Genomic DNA, 25,348 nt, shown 5'->3' on the forward strand with positions numbered 1-25,348 from the left:
TAACGGAAAGACATGAACTTGCAACTACTAAGGAAAAGGACTTTGAGTGGCAACGTGGACTTTGGGGGGCGGGAGGGGAGGGAGGGGGGGCTTGACTGGCAACAATTTACATAGGCAACGTGGAAAAAAAAGAGAAAAAGACTTGGACCAGCAACGTGGAAAAAAAGAAGACCTGGACTGGCAACATGGTTCTTATCTGAAAGACTTTATCTAGCAACATGGACATCGGGGAGGAAGACTCAGACTGGCATTTGGGGGTCAGCTGTTTCAGTGTGCGTGGAAGACCACCTCACACAGTCCTCAGCGACCAGACATGTAACACGGGTTGCAAAAGTGGACTGGGGTTAAAAGAGTTTGACGAGTAATCTTGTCAAATACCAATACATATGATGACAATGGTAATGAGGATTACAATGGTGGTTATTACCACTGCTACCACGATAATGATAATAATGGCAAAAGTATTCAAATAATAATAATAATAATTAGTAGTAGTAGTAGTAGTAGCATGACCTATCGTAATCACTGTGGCTGTTATTGTCTTTGTTATCGTCATTATATCGCTAACAGTTGTGTGATAATCACTGGTAAAACCACGGCGCGAGGAGAGGTGGCTGACACAGCTGTGCATCAGCTGAAGAAACTCCGTACACACCAGAAGCACAGTGATGCACCCACACTGCCGACTGGTAACAACTGTTTGTGAAACCATCACCGTCTGCCACCTGAACACCTGTTCACCGAAATGCTCATGTCCCATCGCCCTCACCACTAAGTTATTATTCGACTTTTGTTTATCTTTTAATCTTGTTTTAGTTTCATTGATTTTCTTATTTGTACGTTTATTTCCTTTCTTTTTTAAGTTATATATCATCTTTCTTCTGTTGTTGTTGCAGCATTTGGTTTGCTCTCAAGGCCTGACAAGCCCATTGGGCCTTAATGTGGGTCAGGCATCCGCCCCCTTCCCCGCCCCCCACCCCCAACACACACACACACACACACACACATTAATGGCTACTGTAACAAAAAAACAAAACAATACTAATTTATATACCTTTGTCAACATCTGGCTTCAAGTTTATTTTACAATGTGTTAATGAAATGTTTTGAGAATAAAACTGCTTTAATTAAGCTTGTGACCGTTCGTGTTACTTTTTTCTCCAAACATCTGGCTTCAAGTTTATTTTACAATGTGTTAATGAAATGTTTTGAGAATAAAACTGCTTTAATTAAGCTTGTGGCCGTTCGTGTTACTTTTTTTCTCCAGGTAATCATTTTCGACACTATATTCACTCACCTTCTATGGTTTCGAGGACACGTTTTCGACGTTGCAAGTATCCAGCGTCGGCCTTTTGATTCACTGACCCCATTCTCTTCTCAGAGTTCTGTATTGCTGCTCCAGTGACAGCTTGCTTACACTCAGGCGCAGTTGTAAGTTTTGTAATGCGCTTTCTGTTTGCGACCATTCACTAACTTCCTCGAGAATAAACTGAACGAAGTTGATAAGGATGGAATTTATTCCCTCTCTGCAAATCGGCAACAGCAGAAAGATGAGCAGACGAGACCAGCAATTCGCGTTTCAAGTGTGACAGCCTTCAAAACTCTGCAAACTGTAGTTGTGAGTTCACTGTCCAAAAGCTGCACGTGATTCACGAACTGTGCGGATTTCACGAGTTTTTCTAGAGACGTCTGTCTGGTTTGTCTGTGTCACGTTTTGGATTTGTCAGTGTAGGACTGCTTCAGTTCGGCATGTTGAGATGGAGAGAGGAGGGAAGGGGTGGGGGAGTGATGGGCGTGTCGGGGGTGCGGTGGGGTAGAGAGTCGTCTTTGTTTTTCTTCTTTCTTCTTCGTTCCTGTTCAGTGAATATGTGGTGTGGAAAAAAAAAAAGTCTTGATATCCCATGTTGCATTATGACGAGAAATGTCGGCAGCCTTTTTTTTTTTCTTTTATCAACCCTTCGAGCGATTTTACCACCCTTAAGTTTACTGGGCGAGAATGTGTTAAAAACAAAACAAAAAACAACTTTGTTTGATTATCTATTGTCAGTATCAGTTATCCAATTGCCCAAAGACTTTCTCGCATTTTTTTATCAGGTGGTACCCACGTAGTGAAACGTGATTGGTTGTTAACTCATTTTCAACCAGTTGTTGTTGTTTTCTTGATGTTTTTCTAGGAAGGGGAGAGGGGGCGGTTGGACCACAGGTCTTTTGGGGGAAGAATAAAAAAAAAAGAGAGAAGAGAAAATGTTACATGGGGTGGGTTCGACAAGCAGTATATTCGTTTTGTATTTGAATTTCTTTTTTTCTTTTTTTTTTTTTATCTCAACAGATTTCTCTGTGTGAAATTCGGGCTGCTCTCCCCAGGGAGAGCGCGTCGCTACACTACAGCGCCACCCATTTTTCTTTGTATTTTTTCCTGCGTGCAGTTTTGTTTTTCATATCGAAGTGGATTTTTCTACAGAACTTTGCCAGGATTAACAACCCTTTTGTTGCCGTGGGTTCTTTTACGTGTGGAAAGTGCATGCTGCACACGGGACCTCGGTTTATCGTCTCATCCGAATGACTAGCGTCCAGACCACCACTCAAGGTGTAGTGGAGAGGGAGAAAACATCGGCGGCTGAGCCGTGATTCGAACCAACGCAATCAGATTCTCTTGCTTCCTAGGCGGACTCGTTACATCTTGGCCATCACTCCACACGTTTCGGTTATAATATACACTGTAGGCCTAATATTTGAAATTGGTACAATTAAGTTAATAAAAATGAAGGGTTCGCGTATCCGCGCGCGCGCGCGCGCGCGTGTATGTGTGTTGGCTTGTTTTTTCTTTGTGCATTTCTACTATATTTCACACTTGGGGTGAAAGTAAGTAATGTCGGAAGCGCCATCAGAACATAGCACCACTCTTTTCGTTGTAGCAGTAGTAGTGTTTGTAGCTGAGGAAGGGATTTATTAGCCTTTCCAAACGTCCTTTCATATGGTTCAATCTTTTCTTTGCAGGTGCTGCGATGCATGGCAGAAAATTATTTCATTTTCAGAACTACAGAAAGAAATTACTGCAATAATTTCACGAAAAGAGTTTCTCAATCTTCGCCGTACGGTGAGGGTGCAAAGCCACTCAAACTGTCACTGAAATTGTCACAAAACTATGTTGATTTTCCCCCGTTCCACCAAATGTTATGACTGTCGTTAAAGGGCTCGATTTCATGCTCCTTCAAAATGGTGGAATTCAATCGCCAATAACAATATTAGAAATAAAACTGTTATATAAACACAATTCTTATATACTTCCATGCAGATTTTGAAAGCCCCAATGGTCAGTTGTCAAAAACATCTTAGTAATTTTACGTGTTCTTCTTATTATTGGTTTGTCTGTTTACTGCTAGTGATTTAGTCTAATTTTATGTCGTGGTGTTATAAGGCCGTTTCAGTGACGAAAATGGATCCTTGTATTGTGAGTTCCCTGTTATATCTGTGAAGATATACGGGAAGAATATTCGTGATTTATTTGTCATGGAAAAGGTTTCAGTTCGGTCATGTTCATTAGACCTTGCCAAATATTCATGATTTCCATTCAATCACACTTCGTTGGTCTTCCATTCAGTTTATCTATCAACGAGTGTTAAACTTTGAATCAAGTATCTCCAACGTTCGGCGTAACAGTGATAATCTGCATTCCTTCGGGTATTTTGTTGCTCTCCACTGAACACGCTATGATGTATTCTGTGTGTGTTGTTTTGCTGAGGCGATTAGGTAATGACATTGTAAACACTGGGATGGGCACTAGCTGTCCATTACGTAGTGTTATTTGTCTGTATGAACTCCCTATGATTGTGTGTGTGTGTGTCTTTGAAGTGTTTTTGATCCTTTTTTACGTTTATATATATATATATATATATATATATATATATATATATATATATATATATATATCTTTTTTACATATAATCTGGGGACGATAAATCAAATGGAAAGGCTGATATCCTCGGCACAACCAAGTCTTATTTGCCTCAGGAGCTTAATGGTTAATACGTCATGAACTGCGTTGTTCTGCAGCACCCCCCCCCCCCTCTCTCTCTCTCTCTCTCTCTGTTTCCCTGAAGGGAAGTGGCAGTTTTGTGTTTAGTGCGGTCGAATTTTTCACTTAGCTGTGCAGTTCTGACATGGCCCTGTGCTGTCGGCTGGACAGTAAGCAACAAAGTGAAATGCCCATCAGCGACAGACTAGGTCTTTGAACAGAGGAAATCACACGCCATTGGGACAGTTTTCAGTATCGGGCTATCAGTTTCAGGGATCCGTCAAAGCGTGCGGACTGATCCATACACGCTATATCACTACATCTGTTTAAAAAAAAAAAAAATAAAAAGGGGGGGGGGGACCGGGAGGGGGGGAGGGGGGGGCGGGTTGGGGAGTGGGGGGGGGGGGGGGGGTGAGAGCAGATGCCTGACCTACGCAAAGATCCGTCGTGCTAGGTGGGATGTTGTGAACGTAGTCTGGCCAGAAGCTGTTTTAAAAGTGAACATGCATAAAAGTAATATTACTGTATTTAGAAAGGGGTTACTTAGCTGTCGGAGAAAGAGGGTTCAACGTTCTTGTGGCGAAACCTTTGCCTGCAACCCTTCATGGGTATTTCCACATATTATATTGAAACCTAAACGGATGATGCGGTGGAATCATGTCTTCCTGTTCCTTGTTTCGCCAACTCGACATGTTAACTGGACAGCACGGTCTGAATGGAGAGAGCGTGCGGACAGTCAGATGCAGGCGTAGATGGTGCGTGCACATGAATTAATGTTTTCTCCAACGACGCGCATCTTTCGCCAGAAAACCCGCTCTTTCACTTTTGATCCGACGGTCACGACATAACGTTCGCCTGAAAAGAGTGGGCTGTCTTTACCTTGTGTGCTCACTCACTGCCTCTTCACATACCAGTCTTGGGCTCTTTTCAGCATTTTACGGAATACATGCATCAACAAAAGTCCATGCAGTTGTCTGTGTATAGCACATCTTATAAACTTCAACATATGGAAATATTTTATCCGTCTCACAGTACACAAATACGCACAGAAAGACACTGTGAGAGCTGCATTAACATTTTATGGATTGAACAGAGAGAGAGAGAGAGAGAGAGGGGGGGGGGGATTCTTTTAGATTTACGAGATAATAAAATACACAAAGCGATGGGCCGCTATTCTCTAGGGGCAACTTTGCCATAGCAGGGAAGGCAGTAATCGTATTTATATGTCTTGTGACAATATATGAATACATTCTTTTTTTCCGTGTGGGGTTAAGCAAGTTTGCGAGAGATTAATAATTCACTGATCGAACATTGCATAATGTAAACAGCAGAGTTTGTGTCTTGCACGCAACGAAACGCTGAACATTAAATTCGTTTATCTCTGTCCTGCATATTCAGACAGTCATAAAACCCATGCATTTCAGTTCGAATATCAGCAGTAACAAGTCCTGATGGAGGAGATTTTCCCGAGCACCGTTTGAGAATGAACTGATGCATGCATGATTTAAAACAGAGGATACATAAACATGGACTAGAACGACTTCCCTTTTTGATGCTTCTGGTTCATATGGAAATCACATCAATACTATTTGTTGAGGAAACATCTGCCCCAGAAAATGGAATTCATCGATACTTATCAGAATGGAAAACAGACTCGGGAATTTCGTCGTAGTTTCTCACAAAGTGAGTTTTTCAAACTAAAGTTCGTGCCAAGTAAACACAGCGTAAACACAGAACAATCCTAGACAATTTCAGTTTGTTTCGTGGAGTTGTCAAAGCGTGTGGATTGATTCATGAAAACGAACAGGAGCAGATACTTGACCTTTCTATAAACTGAAATCGCAGGTCAGGCCTCTAGACCCAAACCGAAGAGGAAAAGATTCGTTTTATTTTTTAGAAGAAGAAGAAAAGAAGCACCAACCAAACAAAAAGCGCTGCGATCATCACCAGGCAGACAGATTTCTACGGGACACCACCAAAAATAATGACTTTTTTGGTTTTGTTTTTCACTCTTTCGGAAAGCCATGTCGGAGCAGGCGCCAGCTAATTCGTTACCCACAATGGAATCGTCCTGGATGTTTGTGCATTGAGTAAAAACACGGATTTCCATCAATATCTCACAACAAAACTGAACAACCCGAGTTGGCTGTAAAACCAATTACCGGGAGGCAAGTAAAAAACAAACCAACCAAAAAAAACCACCTATTGTAGATAGAATAAACCAGAAATCAACAATAAATGAAATAAAAATAATAAATAAACCGATAAATCATTTTAAAAAACAACATTCAACAGATGGAACAAGCAGTGTTCTCTTTTAGTTCTTTTTTGTGTGCATGGGAAGAGTAGAGGGTTGGGGATGGGGGTTAGATGGGGGTGGACAGGGTTGTCTTATCTTCCTTGCTATCTGAGTAGCATCAACCCCAGGTCGCTGATCGACAATGAACTCTGCGAGTTGGTAGGTTCAGACAGCTGCAGCCAAAGCCCCGGACGCACACATAACAGGGAACAGTCCAATGTCCAGAACCTGAGAGACCACCCTGCCACAGACCTTGTACTATCGATGTTGGCTGGGCCCACATCAATGTTGGACGAAGACCACTGTTGACAACGGTGTCAGCCCAGTCACCTTAATTGCTCATGTCTGTTTTTGCAGCCGATTTTGTGCACATACTATTTATTGTGAGAGTACGTTTTGTAAGCTTTTTGCTTGTGCTAAATTTGTTTGTGTGTGTGCGTGTGTGTGTTTACTGCCGCTGTGTATTTTCCTTGAATGAATAAAAAAAAATGTTTAAACCAAGCGAAGACCGCCTCTTGCAATGACAGTCTCCAAAATCTGTTTTTTCTTTCTTTTTTTGATTAAAAAAATATGTACATTGTGGAAATCAGTAAGGGGGAAATAGTGGGGTTTCCAGTGGAAATGGAATCTGTGGTCACTTTGACAGCGGGGCATTTTAATGATGGATGATGAAGATGCTGCTGCTGTTGCCCACTTTGGTTTCAGACAATGCAAGGGTGTGCTCCGTACACACCACCTTTTACAATACATCTTGCTAATCTGAATCCAGGACCATTATTAAGGCCAAGCTGCAGAACAAGTGGAAGCAGCAGCATCCATGCCACAACAGAGCAGACCCGTATTACCTGCTGACTCGTCGAGAACAGGTAGCCATGTTCAGGTTCAGGACAGGCCACAACCGCCTGAAACACCACCTATTCACGAAACTCCGTATCGGCGACACAGAGCAGTGCCCCTGCAGAACAGGCAGCCAGACAACAGAACATCTGCTGCAGTCCTTCCCGCTCCACCAAGCGTTCCGAGAGAAAACCTGGCCCGAGCCACTCCCAGCGGCCCGGAAGCTCTACGGAGGACTGGAGGACATGCGACGTACTGCCGCCTTCGTTGAGGAGACGGGGGAATCCATCTGATAAATGACGAACGAGACAATACATCTTGCTGTTTCCACCTGGACCCAGGGGGTTTCAGCAACTTCCTCGACGGCGCACAGTGTAAGGTGGACTGACGGTACTCAGTCGTGTTCGTCTGCGAACCTGGGCCGGGTTGCACGAGGTGATCTTTGCAGCGCCGAGTTTGGAGTTAAGATGTTCTCAAGAATATGGAATTTCCCGTGGAGTTGGGGGGAACAGTCTTAATAAGCAAACTTTGCGCAGCTGAGTCGGCTCATGCAACCCACACCCTGAACCCATGGCACACTGTGCTCCATGTGGGGCCAGCCTTGGAGTTGACCATCTAAAAAAAAAAAAAAAAAGAAAGAAAGAAAAAAAAGAAAGAAAAAAAAAAGAAAGAAAAAAAAAAGGAAAAAGATATGTGGCAAATCACACCGATTGGGTATGGGGTTCAATTCTGTCTTCTACGTCGTCAGTCTGTAATTCTACCACTCAACACAGCGGATGGTTGTCTTTCTGCACTTTTAATTCTCTTGAATTTTCATTCTTGGAACAGCGCAAAGGATAAGTCATCGCATTTTGTGATGACATTTCAAATCTGGATTAACTGTTCAGTGTTCTCAAAGGGCGCTAGCTCATCACAAAGTTAACAGTTCTCCATGTTTGAACTGACTGAAGTGCTTTTTCCAGTTTCTGTGAAGTGCGTGTGTAGAAGGAAAGACATGGATCCCGCCTTTCTTTGTTGAGCTCAAAACAAAGTGAATGTGAGTTTACTGCCCTGGTGGCCGTAAAAAGCAACTGACAGCTGGGAGTTTTCTATGTAAACCCTCTTCACTGGAAAAGTACTTACAGTTTAAAAAACAAAACAAAAACAAAACACAACTCTGGATAAAACCTCACCACCTTTGTAGTAGGCAGACAAAAACTGAAACCCAGAAAGATATGAACAATAATGAATTCTCTTGCCTAGTTTCAGGGCGGTCATCACATTAATCTTCAAGCCAGCTACATGAATACGAAGCACTTTCTGTGTCAGTCTTATTTTCCATTATTTAATTGATTCTTCAAAATGAGGAGATAAGCAGGAAGGTGTGGGAATGATGGGAAAGGAAACAAAAGACAATGAAACACAAGTTCACACACTAGCTCCCAATACGCATCCACAAAAGACCTTCACACACTAGCTCCCAATTCACATCCATAAAAGATACTGAAGAGAAAGTTCACACACATGCTCCCAACTCACATCCACAATCTTGAATTACAACCCAAGACATTTACATTGGATGATAGGCATTTCGTTTATTCTCTCTCAATTTCCATGTTCACTGTTGAGTCACCTAGTATATACACACAAAGTTCACATGTTGGCACAAACACATAATCAGACAGTACAAACTTGGGAACAGATGATTAAACTGGACAGAAAAATAACCATATCAAAAGGACTGAGATGAGTGGGTGAAATGTCTACAAACCCGTTTCCATTTAACAAAACCATAACAATGGACTTGACAAATTCCATTTCTGACAGTTAACAAGACTTGATTTCACACTTTTTTCAATTTTAGAAGTGGATGATACATTAAAAAAAAAAGGGCGGGGGGGTTACAAACCACAGTATAACACCCAAAAGCAAATTAAAACATCTATATCAATCCTTGTCTATGATCAATCAGTTTTCACTTTTCTCTAACACCTGACAGAACAGCATGCACTGTCTTGATAATCAAAAATCTGAACTTGAAACCATCAATGTACAAAGAGAAGAAACCAGAAACATTGACTTGAATCCAAACCAAACTGCTATCCAAGTAGCACTGTACTTGTGTTTTTCAGTAAGTCTAGCCAAAAGTAGAAATAAATATTAACAACTATGTTTTGGAGGTGTAAGAAAAGAAATATCCTTAAAACATATCCAAAGACTTGACTACCTATGATAGATGTAGTTTAAATCCTCAACAGTTTCAACAACAGTCATCAACTCATCCCCGTCGCTCATCACACTTTATGACCAGTGATATATTTATGCACTAGCCACAAAGATATGTTTTTAATGCCATCTCAAACAGATGCTGGTATTTCAAAACTTGTTATTCAGGGGGCAACATGGTTAGAACAGAAGACATGCATCACTCAGTCTTTAACTGTCAACATTAACTAGAAGATGTTTGTACTAAAAATGTTTTCAAATTGTAAAACGACATAAAACCTTATTCTTCAAAACCTTTTGATATGAACTATCAAAATAAACGTGAACAAAGGGATTAAAAAAGAAAGAAAGAAAAAAAAAAAGTCCATGTCACTGGTTTCTTCTCTTCAACATGAAAATTTATAAACAAACCATTAAACTCAGATGACCTCTTCAGGACTAATTTTTCCTGCAGTTTTGTGGCTTGAGCTAAATACACTCAATACCAACCAGCTTAAAGACCCATCCAACTCCAATCCTGATGGCAAGTTGAAAAGAAAGCGAATAACTGTGCACCAAAAATTAACACACGAAAAAGACATCCATCTTTTTCTTTTTCTTCTCTCTTTTACATCACATTGCACAGTGCAATCAAATTTCTTTGTCCAATTTACGTGTCCCTGATAGAACTGGTGTGTGACTCTTTAGAAAATAAGCATGTGTGTCAGAGAGTTTACAGCAATAAGATTGTAGATTTGCTTCAGCAGCCTATCATACATTTTTTTAAATTTTATATCAGGCATCAGAAATGTCCACAGATAAATATTCCAGCACTTATGACCAGGAAAGGATTTAAGTAAGCCACAATTTTGAAATTCTCCAAACAGACTATCTGCTAAGAGATGCTACATTTGATTGAAGATGGATTGTCTATTCAGCAACCACTTTGTTGCCCTCTACACAAAGAGCTGAGGTGCAAGATCTGGCCCAGTCCCGAAGAGCTTCAGGACAAGTTGTGGGGAACGGCGACAGAGCTCCAGTGGACTGCGGACTACGTAATCTACCCGGTCTGAACATGGCCTGGGAACTCTGAAGAAGAAGTGTTCAGCAACAAAACATAAAAATTAACTGTGATGTTGCAAATTTAAGGTTTACAACAATTAATCGCAAATATGTCACAATTCTTAATTATGATTTTTTTTCCCCCCACATTACCTTTCTTTTTTTGATACAACTTTGTCACCACTTAAAAAATGCTCCATTTCAGTGCCATACACTTAAGTGGAAAGACCCCAATGTCCTCCTGTGGCTTGCAAACTTTCTACAGTCACTATCTGAAGACGAAGTAAATGCTTCACTAAACAGAAAAAAATCTGGACAATTCTGATGCCTGCAGACAGACCGAAAAAGTAGTTTTGCTGATAGCGCTTTATGGGAACAGCACACACCACTTCTAGTGTGAAAAGCAGAAACAAGCTAGTGCTTGTTCATCACTGCACGGGAACTGGAAACAAGCTCGTGCTTGTTCATCACTGCATGAGAACTATGCACACCAATTCTGATATGTAATGCAGAAAATCCGTGCTCCTTGATTAGCAGTGTGTGTGTGTGCTCCAATGATGCTCCATCAGCTGAGAATCCATGCAAACACATAGCATTTCATGGTCATCCCTGGAGGGAAGAAGAGTACAACTCAGAATTCCAAGAGGAAATTATTCAAAGAGTAAATGTCTCAAACAGCAAATTAGTCCCCCCCCCCCCCCCCCTCCTCCCCCCACCAAAAGAAGAGCATATATCAAAGAAAACCGGAAGCAAGAGCTGTCAGTACAAGAGATTTGTTTTGACACACCTGCAAACCACAAAAAAAATATTTTTCTTCTACACCTGCATAAAAAAACAAACCCAAAACAACAACAAAACAGGTATACAGGCTGATGACAGATGCAATGACAAAGACTTAGATCATGGTGACAAAAAACAACAACAAAAAACTGGAACAAAACAAAATCCACAAAACAATGTTACACAGTAACAGAGAACCAGTGCAAGGCAAAAATGATGTGCTCCATTTGCCAGTTGAATGGAATGAAATCAACACAATCGCACAACATTCCAAGAACATCACATGATTGGGGTCAGCACAGGGTGGGGATACAGGAATCTGCTGTTCTTACTTCAACATGGACCGGTCAGAAGAAACAACCCTGTCCACGGTCAGCCTGACTTAACAGACGTCAAGTTACCATGGCCCTCCCTCTCTAAAGATTTCTTTGCAAAACAAAACAAAAAAATATATAATTGAAATTACACTGAACCTGTCTGCACCCAACGCTGAAAGCAAATGCTCTTAATGCTTGCTTACACTGGAGAAGATATGCCTAAGAGTAAGAATTCTAAGCATTCTAAAATTCATCTTTCCCAATTTGATCAACTATTCTGGACCAACTATGTGACAGATTTCTGAGTTGATACAGGAATATAGATTAAAAAAGTGTGTTTAAAAAAAAAGGTGAAATAAATTAAAAACTGCCTCACATTATTTTCTGTTAGAGTGTTAGTCTTAAAAAACAAACAAAAAAAAAACAAAACAAAAAAAAACCACCTACAAAACCCTGGTTAGTCTGGAGACAAACATGAAAATTGACTGGTTAATTCAATCAGAGTGAGGGGGATACCTTTCCTTTTTGCAGAGACAACTAGTTATTTTTTAAACTTCTTTCCAACATACACTGATCTCATCCCCAAAACTGACTCTTAATAATATTGGTCTGTGACTTAGACTTCACTGTAAATACTGATGTTGGTACATTGCAAAACCAAGCTGTGTATTCCCCAACCCCTATGAGCTTTACACAAGGCTGAAAACTCTGGAACCCAAACATTATCATCATCATGCTCATAAAAGTTATGACTGCTATAACTTGTGTTAAATAAAATGTGAACTCTCCCCCCACTGCAAAACCTGTCGAGCTTAAATACTCACATTCCCTGACCTTATCATGACCTTGATGATTCTGAACACAAAAAAAAAAAAAAGAAAAGGAGGGGGGGGGAAAAAAAAGAAAAAAAGGACGAAAAGAAAAGAAAAAAAAGACCACAAAAACTACTCTCATCGTTACAAAATAAACTGTGCACAACTAAAGAAAAACAAATGAGGGCAGGTTTGATGAAGTAAATGGAATCGTGCCCTCAAGAGTTCAGCAGTGTTAACACATAACCCCCTTCGAAGTTAAAATTGGACACAACGACAAGAAGTCCAGAGTAACAACGCCCCAATCATGTCTTTGGGATGGATGCATTCATACAAGGTTCTTCACCGACCAGTTCCCTTTTGAAGGTTGTCTTCCAAACGTGACATATGGTTAATTTAACAACAGCAAAAAAACACACAACGCCACGGAGACAGTAAACGACAAGGGCACGATTTCTCAAGTTCACAGTCCAGGGTACACTATGTACAGAGGCAGGCACATCCATGGCTGCTGCTGCCAGAAGCAAAACAAACTGCTTCGTCAGGACAAGTCGTGCACACGGCCATGCAGGCTGCCCCACCAACATCACAGACTGGTGCGATGCCGCCACAGACGGAGGGGGGGGGAGGAGAGATGACCTTTTTCCAGCAGCTTACAGGATGTCCAATGGCTGGATGAGCTTGAAGCCAATGATACAACATAGCACACACACACACACACACACACACAGATATACACACAACACTAAAGGTAAAGGCTACCAATACAAAGGTGCTGATGACACATCTACGAAAGCCACTGTATACAGCAACAGGAACTGTCCATACTACATTGGGTGGTGACAAGATGATGAATGAGTTCAGATATACACACAGAGCTGCAGATAGAAGCTCAATTATACCCCACCATCAAAATAGGCCCAAGGGAAAACACACTAACAAAAAAAAAAAAGAAAAAAAAAAGAAAAAAAAAGAAAAAGAAAAAGAAAAAACCCAAAAAAACCAACCCACAAAACATGGCGCAATACAAGCCCACTCACATTCAACAAATACACACATGTACACATATATGAACATATCCGTCATTCCATGAACATCAACACAGGTACTCAATGCATATTGATGAACAAACGAACACTCACAATGAAAATGAATCCTAAATGGTAACCAGGTGCCCCTTTCTAGCTGTGAAATCCTCCACGACATGCAACAAAAGTTCAACTGGCAAAACGCAACTGGACATGTACTTGCACATACACATGCTTCATCAGTCATGTCACAGCTGCAGCAACACCATCACATGAAGCACTCCGCTGCCATCGCAACGCAACACGAGTAATGGTTCGTGTCAAAATTACAAAAAAATGGGCATGGCAACACACTCCCTACGTCCAGACACCGCCTGACAACACAAAATGTGCACATCTGCATGGATTACACAGGTGTCTGACACAATCACCGTTATGTACAGGCACAATGACCATTGACACTGCCAAATCATTATCAAATATATCATTTTGACACACAACATCCCCCTCCCAACACACACTCCTGCGTCCAACACATCCCCGATACCGAATGTAACCATTTCTGCCTGAAAGAAAGCTGGGAGGGCAGGGGTGTGGGGGTACTTGGTAGAGGTGGGGGAGGGTGGGGGCCCAAAAAGAAAAAAAACAACCTCTCTCTCACAGCTGACTGGTCAGCCACAAAAAAAAGGAAAAAAAAAAGCAGAATCATACCCTCCCCCTCTCTCTCCACTAACTGTTAGAACCATCACAATGTTCCAATATTTTCCCATAACAGATTAAATCAACTTGCTCTCTCCCCTCTCTTGATTTCAAATTTCTTTTTTTTTTTCTTCTTTTTTTTCTGCAACTGGCTCAGCTCCGCACACACTAAAACCGGAGCTCTGTACATAACATACAAACATAGCAAAACATGTCTTGAAATTCAACCATTGCAAATCTACTACAATCTACACAAGTCAAAACAGGACAAGAACAAGGATTTCTCCCCCCCCACACACCACAAATCACATTACCCCCCCATTAGCATTCCCTTCTACCCAGCCCATGCTGACGACAAAACAATCCACTAGCACAGAGACAGAGGTGCTACACTACCAGATGATCACAAACACTATGTACAAAACATAACAACCATCATTGCCACTCTAAAGTTTGGACAGTTAACTCCCTCCACCACAGGCATTCATTCTCTAGACAGTTTTCTGCAAACAGCAATGCCTCCATGAAATACCCAAATTGTTCAGTCACTACCAACTTGCCATTGCATAAACAGGGGGGAGAACATCACTCCCCTCGGTAACCCACCCCCACCCATCCCCACCCTGGCCAGCCCAAGCACTACCCCTCACCCCCCTAGTCATTTGCCTTAAGCTTGTAGCACCCCACCTCTTTTCATCTCATAAACACTTAAAAACAAGATGTTCCCCACCCACCCCACAATGTCCCTCCCATCCCACCCCCACTTTTTTTTCCTGTTTTTTTTTTTCCCCTTGCCCATTTCCCCCACACACTATTTACACAGTCACTGACACCCAGACGATGGCGGCTCTGTCAAACATCAACAGCACAAGAGCCCAGTCTTCAGGCAGGCAGCAGTTGACTCCTGTTGAAAGCTGGCCTGGGGTTTTTCGCTGGGACACCCAGGCAGCTCTGAGCAGAGGGTGGGGGTGGGATTTTGGGGGGTGGGGGTAAGGGGGGAGACACAGGCCACTAGCATCTAGATGTAAGTCACTGAGGCAGGTGGTACCCTGAAACAAGCCACAAAAATACCAGGTCAGCTGCTTGCTCACATCTCTGCTTTTCTATTTCTCTTGCTGTACATTTACATCACATCTTCAACACCAAGTATAGTCATTACCTTTCATATACACACAGCCCTTTCATCCCCTCTCCACCTCAACCCCTTACAAATAATAATTGGATATATAGCACTGTGTACAGATATAATGGTCTGGGTACTTTACATAAAAAGCATTACTAATAAATAAAAAGTTTTTTTTTTTTTTTTTTTTTAAGAAAAGAAAAAGAGCCCCAGTCATTCCTTCTGTGGACCATGGACACAAAAGGTGGGGACTGTACAGAATGCATTAGGGTCCCCCCCCCTCCCTGGTGCTCTGCCAATCACCTAAGGTCATCATCATTTCAACATTTACTGACAGCCAGTTTACAAAACATACACCTGTCAATGCAAATCAAGACAAAAAAATCAAGAGCTGACAGTACTTAAGTGTCCTGATTGTTCCAGTCACAACTGTACTGATTACTAGGATTTTAATTTCACAACAAAGTAAACCTTGCATCTCACTGGGCAAGGTACTTCAAACTTCCTTGCAAATCTTGGCTTTACATAAAAAGAAAGAAAGAAAGAAAGAAAATCCTGCAAGTATATCAACTTGTGCACAACTACTGACAGGACAGTTTGTTTAAATGTCTCCAGGCCTCTGCAAAATCAATGCATCTCTCATTCTTTGCTTATCACCTTTTGCTGCCAAATGAGCTCCATTAAGACTGGTGGAAAACAGAACATAATAGTACTCATACACATTCTCAGTAAAACTGCACTGTCCAACAGACAATGATCACACACACAAAAGAAAAAAGCTTATAATGAAAGCATGTCCATGAAAGCGAAGACACCAAATTGCCAGCAGAGCAGTCCACTCCTTTTCTCTCTGGCGTCAATTTGTCCTTTGATTCAGTACTGTCATCACCAAGTGAAGACTAGGATTACCAAATGTGCACCTTGCTCACTGACAATCATTAGGAAGCAGACTGCCAGTATTTCTGCATGAAACAAGACATTTTTGTCAAGCCTTCACAATCAACTGTTCAGAGAACTTGTTCATAATCCCCTACATTCCCCCTGGTGTCCATTTCTATCAACTACTGGCAATATCAACAAGATCAAAATGCCAAAGGCCTTCCAAGCTGTGGTATCTGGCATTAAATGATATAATTGTGAAATACTAGGCCACAATTTCTTTTTCATAAAGCAGTTCATATAACATCCTCCCAACCCACTCCTTCCCCTTCCCAGACACCAGACATCAAACCACCAAATTAACACATGAATGCATTGGCAGTATCCGTGAAGCAAAACGACACACCAAAAGCTGGCACATTCACTCAGTTCTGCAGCGTTTATCACAAATGAATTAGGAAAACACATTAAGCTGTGCTTAATGGTAAATAACCGTCACTTCAGGAAAAGACCGCCCTTGGCTGAAACTCAGTGAAAGAGTAATTGATGCACATGTCTTCTTTGGCATCATTAACCCACTTGTTGCAATGAGTTGGGAACAGCAACGGCACAATACTGACGGATACATCTAAGGCATTCATGCCCTGTTATCAACCACCATTTTGCTGATGCACTGGCACTCCCATTAGAGCTGTTTGCAGCAACAAAGGAGTCTGAGGTAGGACCTTTTAACAGTACCCAACCCTCTCCCATCCCATCCTTCAAACCCGATCAAATGATGTACTGCGTAAACCACAAAGGCCACTTTTAGTGAGAGGAAAACAGGAATCAAGATTAATCACCCATGCAAAATGTCAATTTGTCTGAAGTGAGGAAGATATTAGGAGGCACACACGCAATCAGAAGGGGGTGGGGGTGAGAAAGAGACAGACAAGAGGGGCAGAAAGAGGTAAAGAGAGAGGCAGAGGCACAGAGTGGGGGGGACAGAGAGTGACAGAGGGCAGACAGACATGGGAATGTTCCAACTTCAGCATAATGACCAAAGTAACAATGTCAACAACAAAACAGTGACTTCAAGAATGATGAAATATCAATGACTGAACATGAAAAGAGGGGAAATAAAAATAAATTAAAAAAAGAGGAAAAAATGAAAAGAAAAAAAGCAACATGTAACATCGCTATAAACTTAGTCAAAAAGTGAACATGTTCTCCATAACATTATCATCAAATAAGGAACAACAAAGAAATATTGGGGGAAGTATTACAAACAATAAACTATGAAACATAAGGAATGTGTAAAAAATAGAAAAGAAAAAAAAAGAAGTAAAATGAAGTAAAAGAAATGAAAAAAAAAAAAAAAAAAAAAAAAAAGCTGAAAAATGAAAACTTCAAGCAATGTCCAAATTGAGGGTAAAAAATGGAAACCTTACCATCTTACCTCAACAGCGCTTACCCCGTGGCCTCAGTTGGGCTCTTCCATTTTCTAACATGCCAACAACCCAAAGGGTCAACATCTTCTCACGAAAGAACAGACCAGGTTACAGTTCACTGGAGTGAAAAGTGCACCACAAAACACTCATACTGAACGTTACTTTACAAAAGCATTAAAACCACAAGATTCAGTTTTCTTACTTTTACTATCATTAATTTTTGGTTTAAAAGAATTAATATTTGTGAAAACTGATGTTACCATGTTTGCACAACAGTAAAGGCTGCAGACATGCACTAGTATGCTGACAAGACAAGCTTGTTGAGATTTTCACTGGACCATTAATGCAGTACAAAGACAGACAATAAAGGGTATTAAGGGAAAAAAAGAAGAGAAAAAAAAGAAAGAAAGAAAAGGAAGAAACCATACAAAATGCTAACTACATATGGCGCCCTATACCAATCTAAATCAGTGATGTGCTATGTCATAGTCACAATCAAGTGCTGCAGGGCTATTGGGGGAGCGTATGGCAGCTGTCACAAAAGAGGACTGGAATATCTTGCATGAGAAGGAAGGCCCATACACAAACCTTAGAAAAGGAAGAGGAGGACGGAGTATTATCATTACAGGACAGCAGAAAGAATAGAGAGGATCAGTCACATACAGGAGTACTAGTATAGTAGAATTACAGGCCCGTCTGGGCAGACCACAAGATAAGAAGTTATACAGAATGAGATACACTCCATCAGACCAGCACAGGGAAACACAAGCCACACAGCCCAGCCTGCATCAAAGATGGTCTCTCTGTCAGTGAATACAATGGCGGCAACACTTTGCACCTACCTCCACAACCCGGCATGACATGATACACACTGCATACTCTCTGCCTCACCACACAGCTAGCCACTGACACAGATGCTCCGTACACACTGACAACACAACACTTTGGATACACATGTGGCAAAACATTCACAGGAGACACCAGTGTTCAACGACCCACAGACAAGATTATACCATGGCAAAAATGAATGAAAAGAAACACAGACAATGGTATTTCACTGCAAAACAATAATACGCTCTTCGTGTGTCTGTGCCTTACACATCTGACAGAAGTAATTCAGTTTCCATGGCTAAAACTGATATGGCCCAATACGGCACCTATGTTAAATTCAACAACAGAATCAGGGTCTTTGTGATGTAGTCATGACTCGCTTTCCTGTCCTTTTCTCAGTAACACTGCACTGTTGCTGGGACAGCACCATCAATAGTTAGTACTCACAAGCAGGGACTTGCCCACACGGACTTATCTAAAACAGCTCTCCAATCTTATTCTACATGTAATCCTAAATCATCAGTCTTTTCTTTGTTCACTTTTCTATACTGTCACCACCACTGGGCAGTCACACAAAGTTAACTGTCCTGACCATTCTCATGTTAACTGAGGCAAAAAGTTAAATGTTAAAGTAATTCTTTTTCTTCTTCTTCTTCTTTTTTGCAAATTTCTCTTCTCTATCTAGACTTACTGGGGATTTTTCCCCGTCCAAATTTGAATACAGGTTGTTGTTTTTTTACCCTGTCTAAATCTCATGCATGAAATGAAACAAATCTTATTCCACATATGCTCAAAGGCAACATGTTAATCAAGGTACTGATTACCCCAATGTACAAATTTTAAATATCAGCCAGTTAAAATAAATTATCCAATTCCCTTCACCTATACAACTGAATATGAATGTCTGAAGTCGACTGAGTTGTCATTAACTTCTTGGACATTTTGATACGAGACAAGAGAAAGAGAGAGAGACAGAGACAGAAGGGTTAATGGTGGTCATTTAAGCAAAACAGGAGAATATTTCTCAAGAAGGAAAGCACGCAACTGGTGTCACAGCACTCACACACTCACCAGGAACATGCACACAGCACATCACAACCACGGAAAACACACACATTGATACACACAGACACACGCAGAATAATGATTAGACAATAACGACGGTCAGGCAAGTTTATTTCACCCCAGGCCACACCAAAAAGGACAACCACTAGTGCTAGAACACTGGCTCAGTACAAGAAAGAGTATATAAAAGGGTACAGGTACGCAATGCACGCGCTATGAGTATGAAACGCACGGTGCAGTTTTGTCATACATACACTGGTTTCTGTACCACTTTGCCAGGGACCCTTGCAAGTGGGGGACGTGTGTCCTTTCAACATGCTAATAATCAACAGAGCCATCTAAAACAAGAAAATAAAAAACACAAAATAATAAAAAACGTAACAAACCCCAAAAAAACTTGGTCTAAAAGCATAACATCTTAAAAAAAAAAAAAGAAAAAAGAAGAAGTAAAAAGCTTTATTTCTTGAAACACAAAATGGTCTCTCTCCACAGAAACACCCAGGAAATAGAACTTGTACATATCATCTGTGTATTTTCAGGTAAACACAATCACACAGTTGTGGTGGAAATAGGGTCGACAACCAACAGAAACCACACAGATGTGCCAGCTATGTTACTTCCTCTCTCTCTCACACCCACACACAAACATCCACAACATGGTTTGGAGCCCAGGACAACCTACCTGTTACAAAATTTAAACACGTTATTCTTCTTGTTTTGTTTTTTTCATTCTCAAAGTGGCATTTATCAACTTCTAAATCTTATTTTCGTGCATGCAGACTGTATACACCTCATCCCAAACCAGATTTAATGATATCTAAAAAACATTATGTGCATATATTTATGATGGGTGATCGATCATTTTTGGCCAGGGTGATAAAGGATCATAATCACATCAAGCACACATGGCCAAATAGCCTTGCAACCTGGAGCATCTCTGGTGGCAAATTTTCAGATGTGAGGGACTGTACTTAACCTATCCCCTAAACTGCATTTCTGAAATAATTAGGCATGGAAAACCAGTGCACTGCATATCACATTTATAAAACTTTTTTTTTTATAACTTATATAATTGTTTTAAAGCATATTCTTACCCATCTGGATCTGTGTGTGCAGAATTCTCACTTATGTCATACCAAAGCACCCCAGAATCTGAGAGAAAGTTTATCCTAAAAGTGAATCACATGTAATGTGTGGTGTATCAACCAAAATGGGTGGATGTCTGGCCCCCACAGCAAAGACAAGACAGAACAAATGGAACAGGCTGATGCAGTATATACACAGTACTGAGCCATGGACACCTTGTGTTTTGTCAAGGTCAGTCATGGGCTAGCTGACCACGCAAGGAATCGGGTGCAACTTCACAGTCAGAGATGTTTAAAATTCTGCCCAATTTTCAAAGTTTACTTTCATGCTTTCAAGTTCCCAAAAGTCAGGCCCTCATTTTCTTTCTGTTAGTTGCCCATTTAAGTCGCACTCAGTATGCGAGTATTCAGTATGTAGTGACATGAATTTCAAGTCCAAGTACTTTGGACACTGATGTAGCTTTATTTCTTGAAACACAAAATGGTCTCTCTCCACAGAAACACCCAGGAAATAGAACTTGTACATATCATCTGTGTATTTTCAGGTAAACACAATCACACAGTTGTGGTGGAAATAGGGTCGACAACCAACAGAAACCACACAGATGTGCCAGCTATGTTACTTCCTCTCTCTCTCACACCCACACACAAACATCCACAACATGGTTTGGAGCCCAGGACAACCTACCTGTTACAAAATTTAAACACGTTATTCTTCTTGTTTTGTTTTTTTCATTCTCAAAGTGGCATTTATCAACTTCTAAATCTTATTTTCGTGCATGCAGACTGTATACACCTCATCCCAAACCAGATTTAATGATATCTAAAAAACATTATGTGCATATATTTATGATGGGTGATCGATCATTTTTGGCCAGGGTGATAAAGGATCATAATCACATCAAGCACACATGGCCAAATAGCCTTGCAACCTGGAGCATCTCTGGTGGCAAATTTTCAGATGTGAGGGACTGTACTTAACCTATCCCCTAAACTGCATTTCTGAAATAATTAGGCATGGAAAACCAGTGCACTGCATATCACATTTATAAAACTTTTTTTTTTATAACTTATATAATTGTTTTAAAGCATATTCTTACCCATCTGGATCTGTGTGTGCAGAATTCTCACTTATGTCATACCAAAGCACCCCAGAATCTGAGAGAAAGTTTATCCTAAAAGTGAATCACATGTAATGTGTGGTGTATCAACCAAAATGGGTGGATGTCTGGCCCCCACAGCAAAGACAAGACAGAACAAATGGAACAGGCTGATGCAGTATATACACAGTACTGAGCCATGGACACCTTGTGTTTTGTCAAGGTCAGTCATGGGCTAGCTGACCACGCAAGGAATCGGGTGCAACTTCACAGTCAGAGATGTTTAAAATTCTGCCCAATTTTCAAAGTTTACTTTCATGCTTTCAAGTTCCCAAAAGTCAGGCCCTCATTTTCTTTCTGTTAGTTGCCCATTTAAGTCGCACTCAGTATGCGAGTATTCAGTATGTAGTGACATGAATTTCAAGTCCAAGTACTTTGGACACTGATGTACAAAGAAGATTTGAAAAGAAAACAAGTAAAATAGCAATGATTATAACACATTTTATCAATGTAACCACCAAGAAGTTGAAGAACTTTGACATGTATTCAACCCATGATGAGAGACAAAATGCTTACCCTTTTTCTTTTCAGACTGGTCATGTCAGAAGAAACTATTAAGTATTCAGATTATACACACTAGTGATGTCTTAAATTCACACTTCAAAATAATCAATTCAAAGAGAATCAACTCTGACTGGTGATGTCAGAAGAAACTATAGGTATTCAAATTATACATACTATGGCTTTAATACACACTTACAAATAATCAAATCAAAGAGAATCACAAAGAAGACATTTATCCAAGTAGCTCAGAACACAAAAAGAACCACAATTATAAAAACCCATTAACAGTGAAAGAAAAAAAACAAAAAAGTGCCAAAATCACAACCACCTGCAACTAAAAACTTTAATTACATTGCCAGTGAACAAAAATAAGGGCAAAATTAAAAACACAAGAAAAACAACCACTAAAATAGTCCATACAGTCAAAATAAAACATCGAAGAAAAAAAAAAGGAGTAAAGAATTAAAATAATCAGATAAATACAAAGATACACATAAACAAGAGAAAAATTCCACACACAAGAGAAAAAGTTGGGGGAAAAAAAAAAAAAAGAAAAAAAAAAAAAAAAAGCCAGCATTTAGGCCAGCTAAAAACTGAAAGAAAACCCCACAGAGTGAATGCTTTCAGCATGGTGGGCCTGCATGCACACAGCATGATTAGAAAATTCCCCTTCTCTTCCTCTTCACCCACTCCTCCCACCTAACCCCAATGCATTTCCTTCACAAAACAACCCAAGAAACACACACACACACACACACAGAGACAAATTATCATTTTCTGTGTGGTCAAGATAAATTTCTGTGCGGTCAAACTAATACATGATAAAGATCCATCTGAATGGCATCAGCTGATTTCTGTGGAACCTACACCGCCTTCCTTGCAACACATCTAAGCACCTCTAACTCAACGTCCCAGAACTTTCTCGCCAACGACACCCAAGGAACTTGAAAAAGGCTGAGCCCTCAACTTTGTCAAAAGAGAAATACACAAAAAGAAAAACAACGACACAGACCACCTTTCACCAAACACCCCAACAACAGAAGCTCCTCACACAGAAAGAAACTTGAAGAAAAGCAGTAGGATTCACCCCTAAGGACTAAACACTGGGGGAAGAGAACCTCCCCTCCCCCCACCCCCCACCGCTTCAGATCAGGACCTCTTCCAATACTTTCATTGTCCCACACTACTCGCGACAGTGCCAAAAAGACCGCCCAAGTTGCAATCTACTACAGAGAAAAAGGGTGGTGGAGGGGGCAGGGGACAATAGAAGGGGAGGGGAGGGGGGGAAGGAGTTAGAAGAGAGGCAGGGGTTGGGTTTGAGGCTGGTAGAAAGGGTGGACGGAGGGGGTGTGGGGGGGGGTGGCAGCACTCACTGATCTAGAAAGGTACAGGGCAAACTGTCAATCTCACCCTGCTGCATAGGGTATCCCACGATGCCCTGGGTCTGGGTGTACTGCTGCTGGCCGATCTGCGGCACCTGCTGGCCCCACTGGACATTGGCCATCGACCTGACCAACACAAAGCTAGGGGTCAGGTATCAGAATCCGACACTCTTAACTTGTTATTACTATTATTATCTTGCTGGCTACCTTCAACTTTTCAAGCCATTGCATTATAATCAATTATTATGCAAGAAAAATTAAAAAAAGAAAACAAAGAAAAAAAAAGGACATCTACTATACAGTGCTTTTCTCACTGTATGCCCTTCTTTGCTCATAATGTGAAAACTACATACCCATTATTCCATGTAATACGATGACAGAGGCCATGATTTGCCGGTCTTACTTTATTTGTGTGTGTGTTGTGGTGTGGTGTGGTGTGTGGTGTGTGTGTGTGTGATAATTATTGCTGTAATTGTTTTTACAATTATCAATCATCTTCAGTAGTGATTTTTTCACTAGGATTAACTGATTTTTTGTTCCGTTATTTTTAAAACATCTTTTTACTTTTAAGAAAAAAAATAAAATTAAAAGGTATCAGAATCTGTCACTTGTGCTAATTCTATGTCCACACCGAACCTCAACAGCCACTTGTTTCTATCGAGTCCAAAAAACATGATGAACTCATGAGAAGAAAACAAACCTGTACGGTTTTCAACAAAACAAAACATCAGTACATGAAGTTTGAAAAACAACAACAACATAATTATGTGAAATCAAACATGAGTAAAATTATGATTACTGTTCACAATCATTTTGGAGCAAGAGCTAACAAAACAAACAGGACCAGTGACAAATACAGGAATTTGTTTTATCTAATGCTCCATCAAACACCGATGACTGTAGACATTTTGTTAAAATATCAATTTTCACAACCGGATGCAATTGTTTTAAAGGTAGGAGAGGAAGTTCGGGGGTAATGGTAAGTTGGGGGAAACAGGGTAGATGAACGGTGGAATCAAAAGATAAATATTTTGAATAATGACAAGCACAATTTAAAACTCCCCCAAAATTACTTCATGGACTCTTTCGAAAGAGAAGTTGTTCATTCAAAAAGAGAAAAACAACTGACAATGAATGTAACAAAAAAACAACAAAAAAACAAACAAAAAAACAACTGATGTTCCAGGTGACATTTGACAACATACTTTCATGCAAAAGACTTTATCCAACTCTCTACTGGTCCAAAAATGATATGCTAAAAAAACTGTCACATGGCTGAAGAAACCAATGCAGGCAGCATTTACTTACCCATAGGGTTGGTAGTTGGCCGGGTAGGTGGGCTGCCACTGGCTCATCCCGCTGGGCTGGATAAACTGCTGCTGGGCCGTGGCCGCCCCCACGGCCGGAGCGTAGGCATTGGGGTAGCCGGCGCCATTCCAGTAGGCCCCCTGCATGTTGTAGTACTGCCCATAGGGCTGCGGCTGTTGCAGAGGCCCCGCGGGCTGCAATGAATTGGGATCAAGTACGTAAGTGCCCGTCTGCACTTGGAGGGGCTGCACTTGAGTTTGTGTTGGTGGGGGTGGGGGTTGGGGTGTCTGCACTATTTGTGCGGGGTACAATATAGATTTTGTTGTTGATGGATCAGCCTGAAAATGACCTATCCCAGCAGCAAAAAAGATTATTAACACGCACAGACTGAAAGCAAAACAAAAGCAGCACCAGCAGCAACAACGTGAAACTTACTAAATTGGGGAATACTTGTTGAGTAAATAATAAATAAAATATATATATATATATATATATATATATTATAAAAATACCCCCACCCCCACAACAAAAAAAAACACAACAAACAA

At 40.8% G+C, this 25,348-nt stretch overlaps 1 protein-coding gene and 1 long non-coding RNA gene across 8 annotated transcripts in view; both read right to left on the reverse strand.

Annotated features, from left to right (window-relative positions):
• The window catches only part of LOC143276342 (uncharacterized), a 102,729-nt gene extending 101,188 nt beyond the window's left edge, over positions 1 to 1,541 (reverse strand). The window contains exon 1 of the long non-coding RNA XR_013053570.1: positions 1,298 to 1,541. This is a non-coding gene — a long non-coding RNA (uncharacterized LOC143276342). The remainder of the gene's footprint in view (positions 1 to 1,297) is intronic.
• A 13,361-nt stretch (positions 1,542 to 14,902) lies between these two features.
• LOC143276358 (nucleolysin TIAR-like) overlaps positions 14,903 to 25,348 on the reverse strand; it is a 242,667-nt gene continuing 232,221 nt past the window's right edge. For 5 of the 7 annotated variants that reach the window (XM_076580858.1, XM_076580843.1, XM_076580867.1 and 2 more), the window contains 3 exons: positions 24,801 to 24,994; positions 23,526 to 23,618; positions 14,903 to 15,082 (listed from right to left, as the gene is read on the reverse strand). In XM_076580858.1, coding sequence (XP_076436973.1) covers positions 15,052 to 15,082; positions 23,526 to 23,618; positions 24,801 to 24,994 — 318 coding nt within the window. In that variant the 3' untranslated portion in view covers positions 14,903 to 15,051. Of the gene's footprint in view, positions 15,083 to 19,615; positions 19,700 to 23,520; positions 23,619 to 24,800; positions 24,995 to 25,348 lie in introns of all 7 variants that reach the window. The other 2 variants (XR_013053572.1, XM_076580846.1) reach the window with 2 other exon arrangements.

Source organism: Babylonia areolata, chromosome 2, assembly GCF_041734735.1.
Source record: "Babylonia areolata isolate BAREFJ2019XMU chromosome 2, ASM4173473v1, whole genome shotgun sequence".
NCBI lineage: Eukaryota > Metazoa > Mollusca > Gastropoda > Neogastropoda > Buccinidae > Babylonia > Babylonia areolata.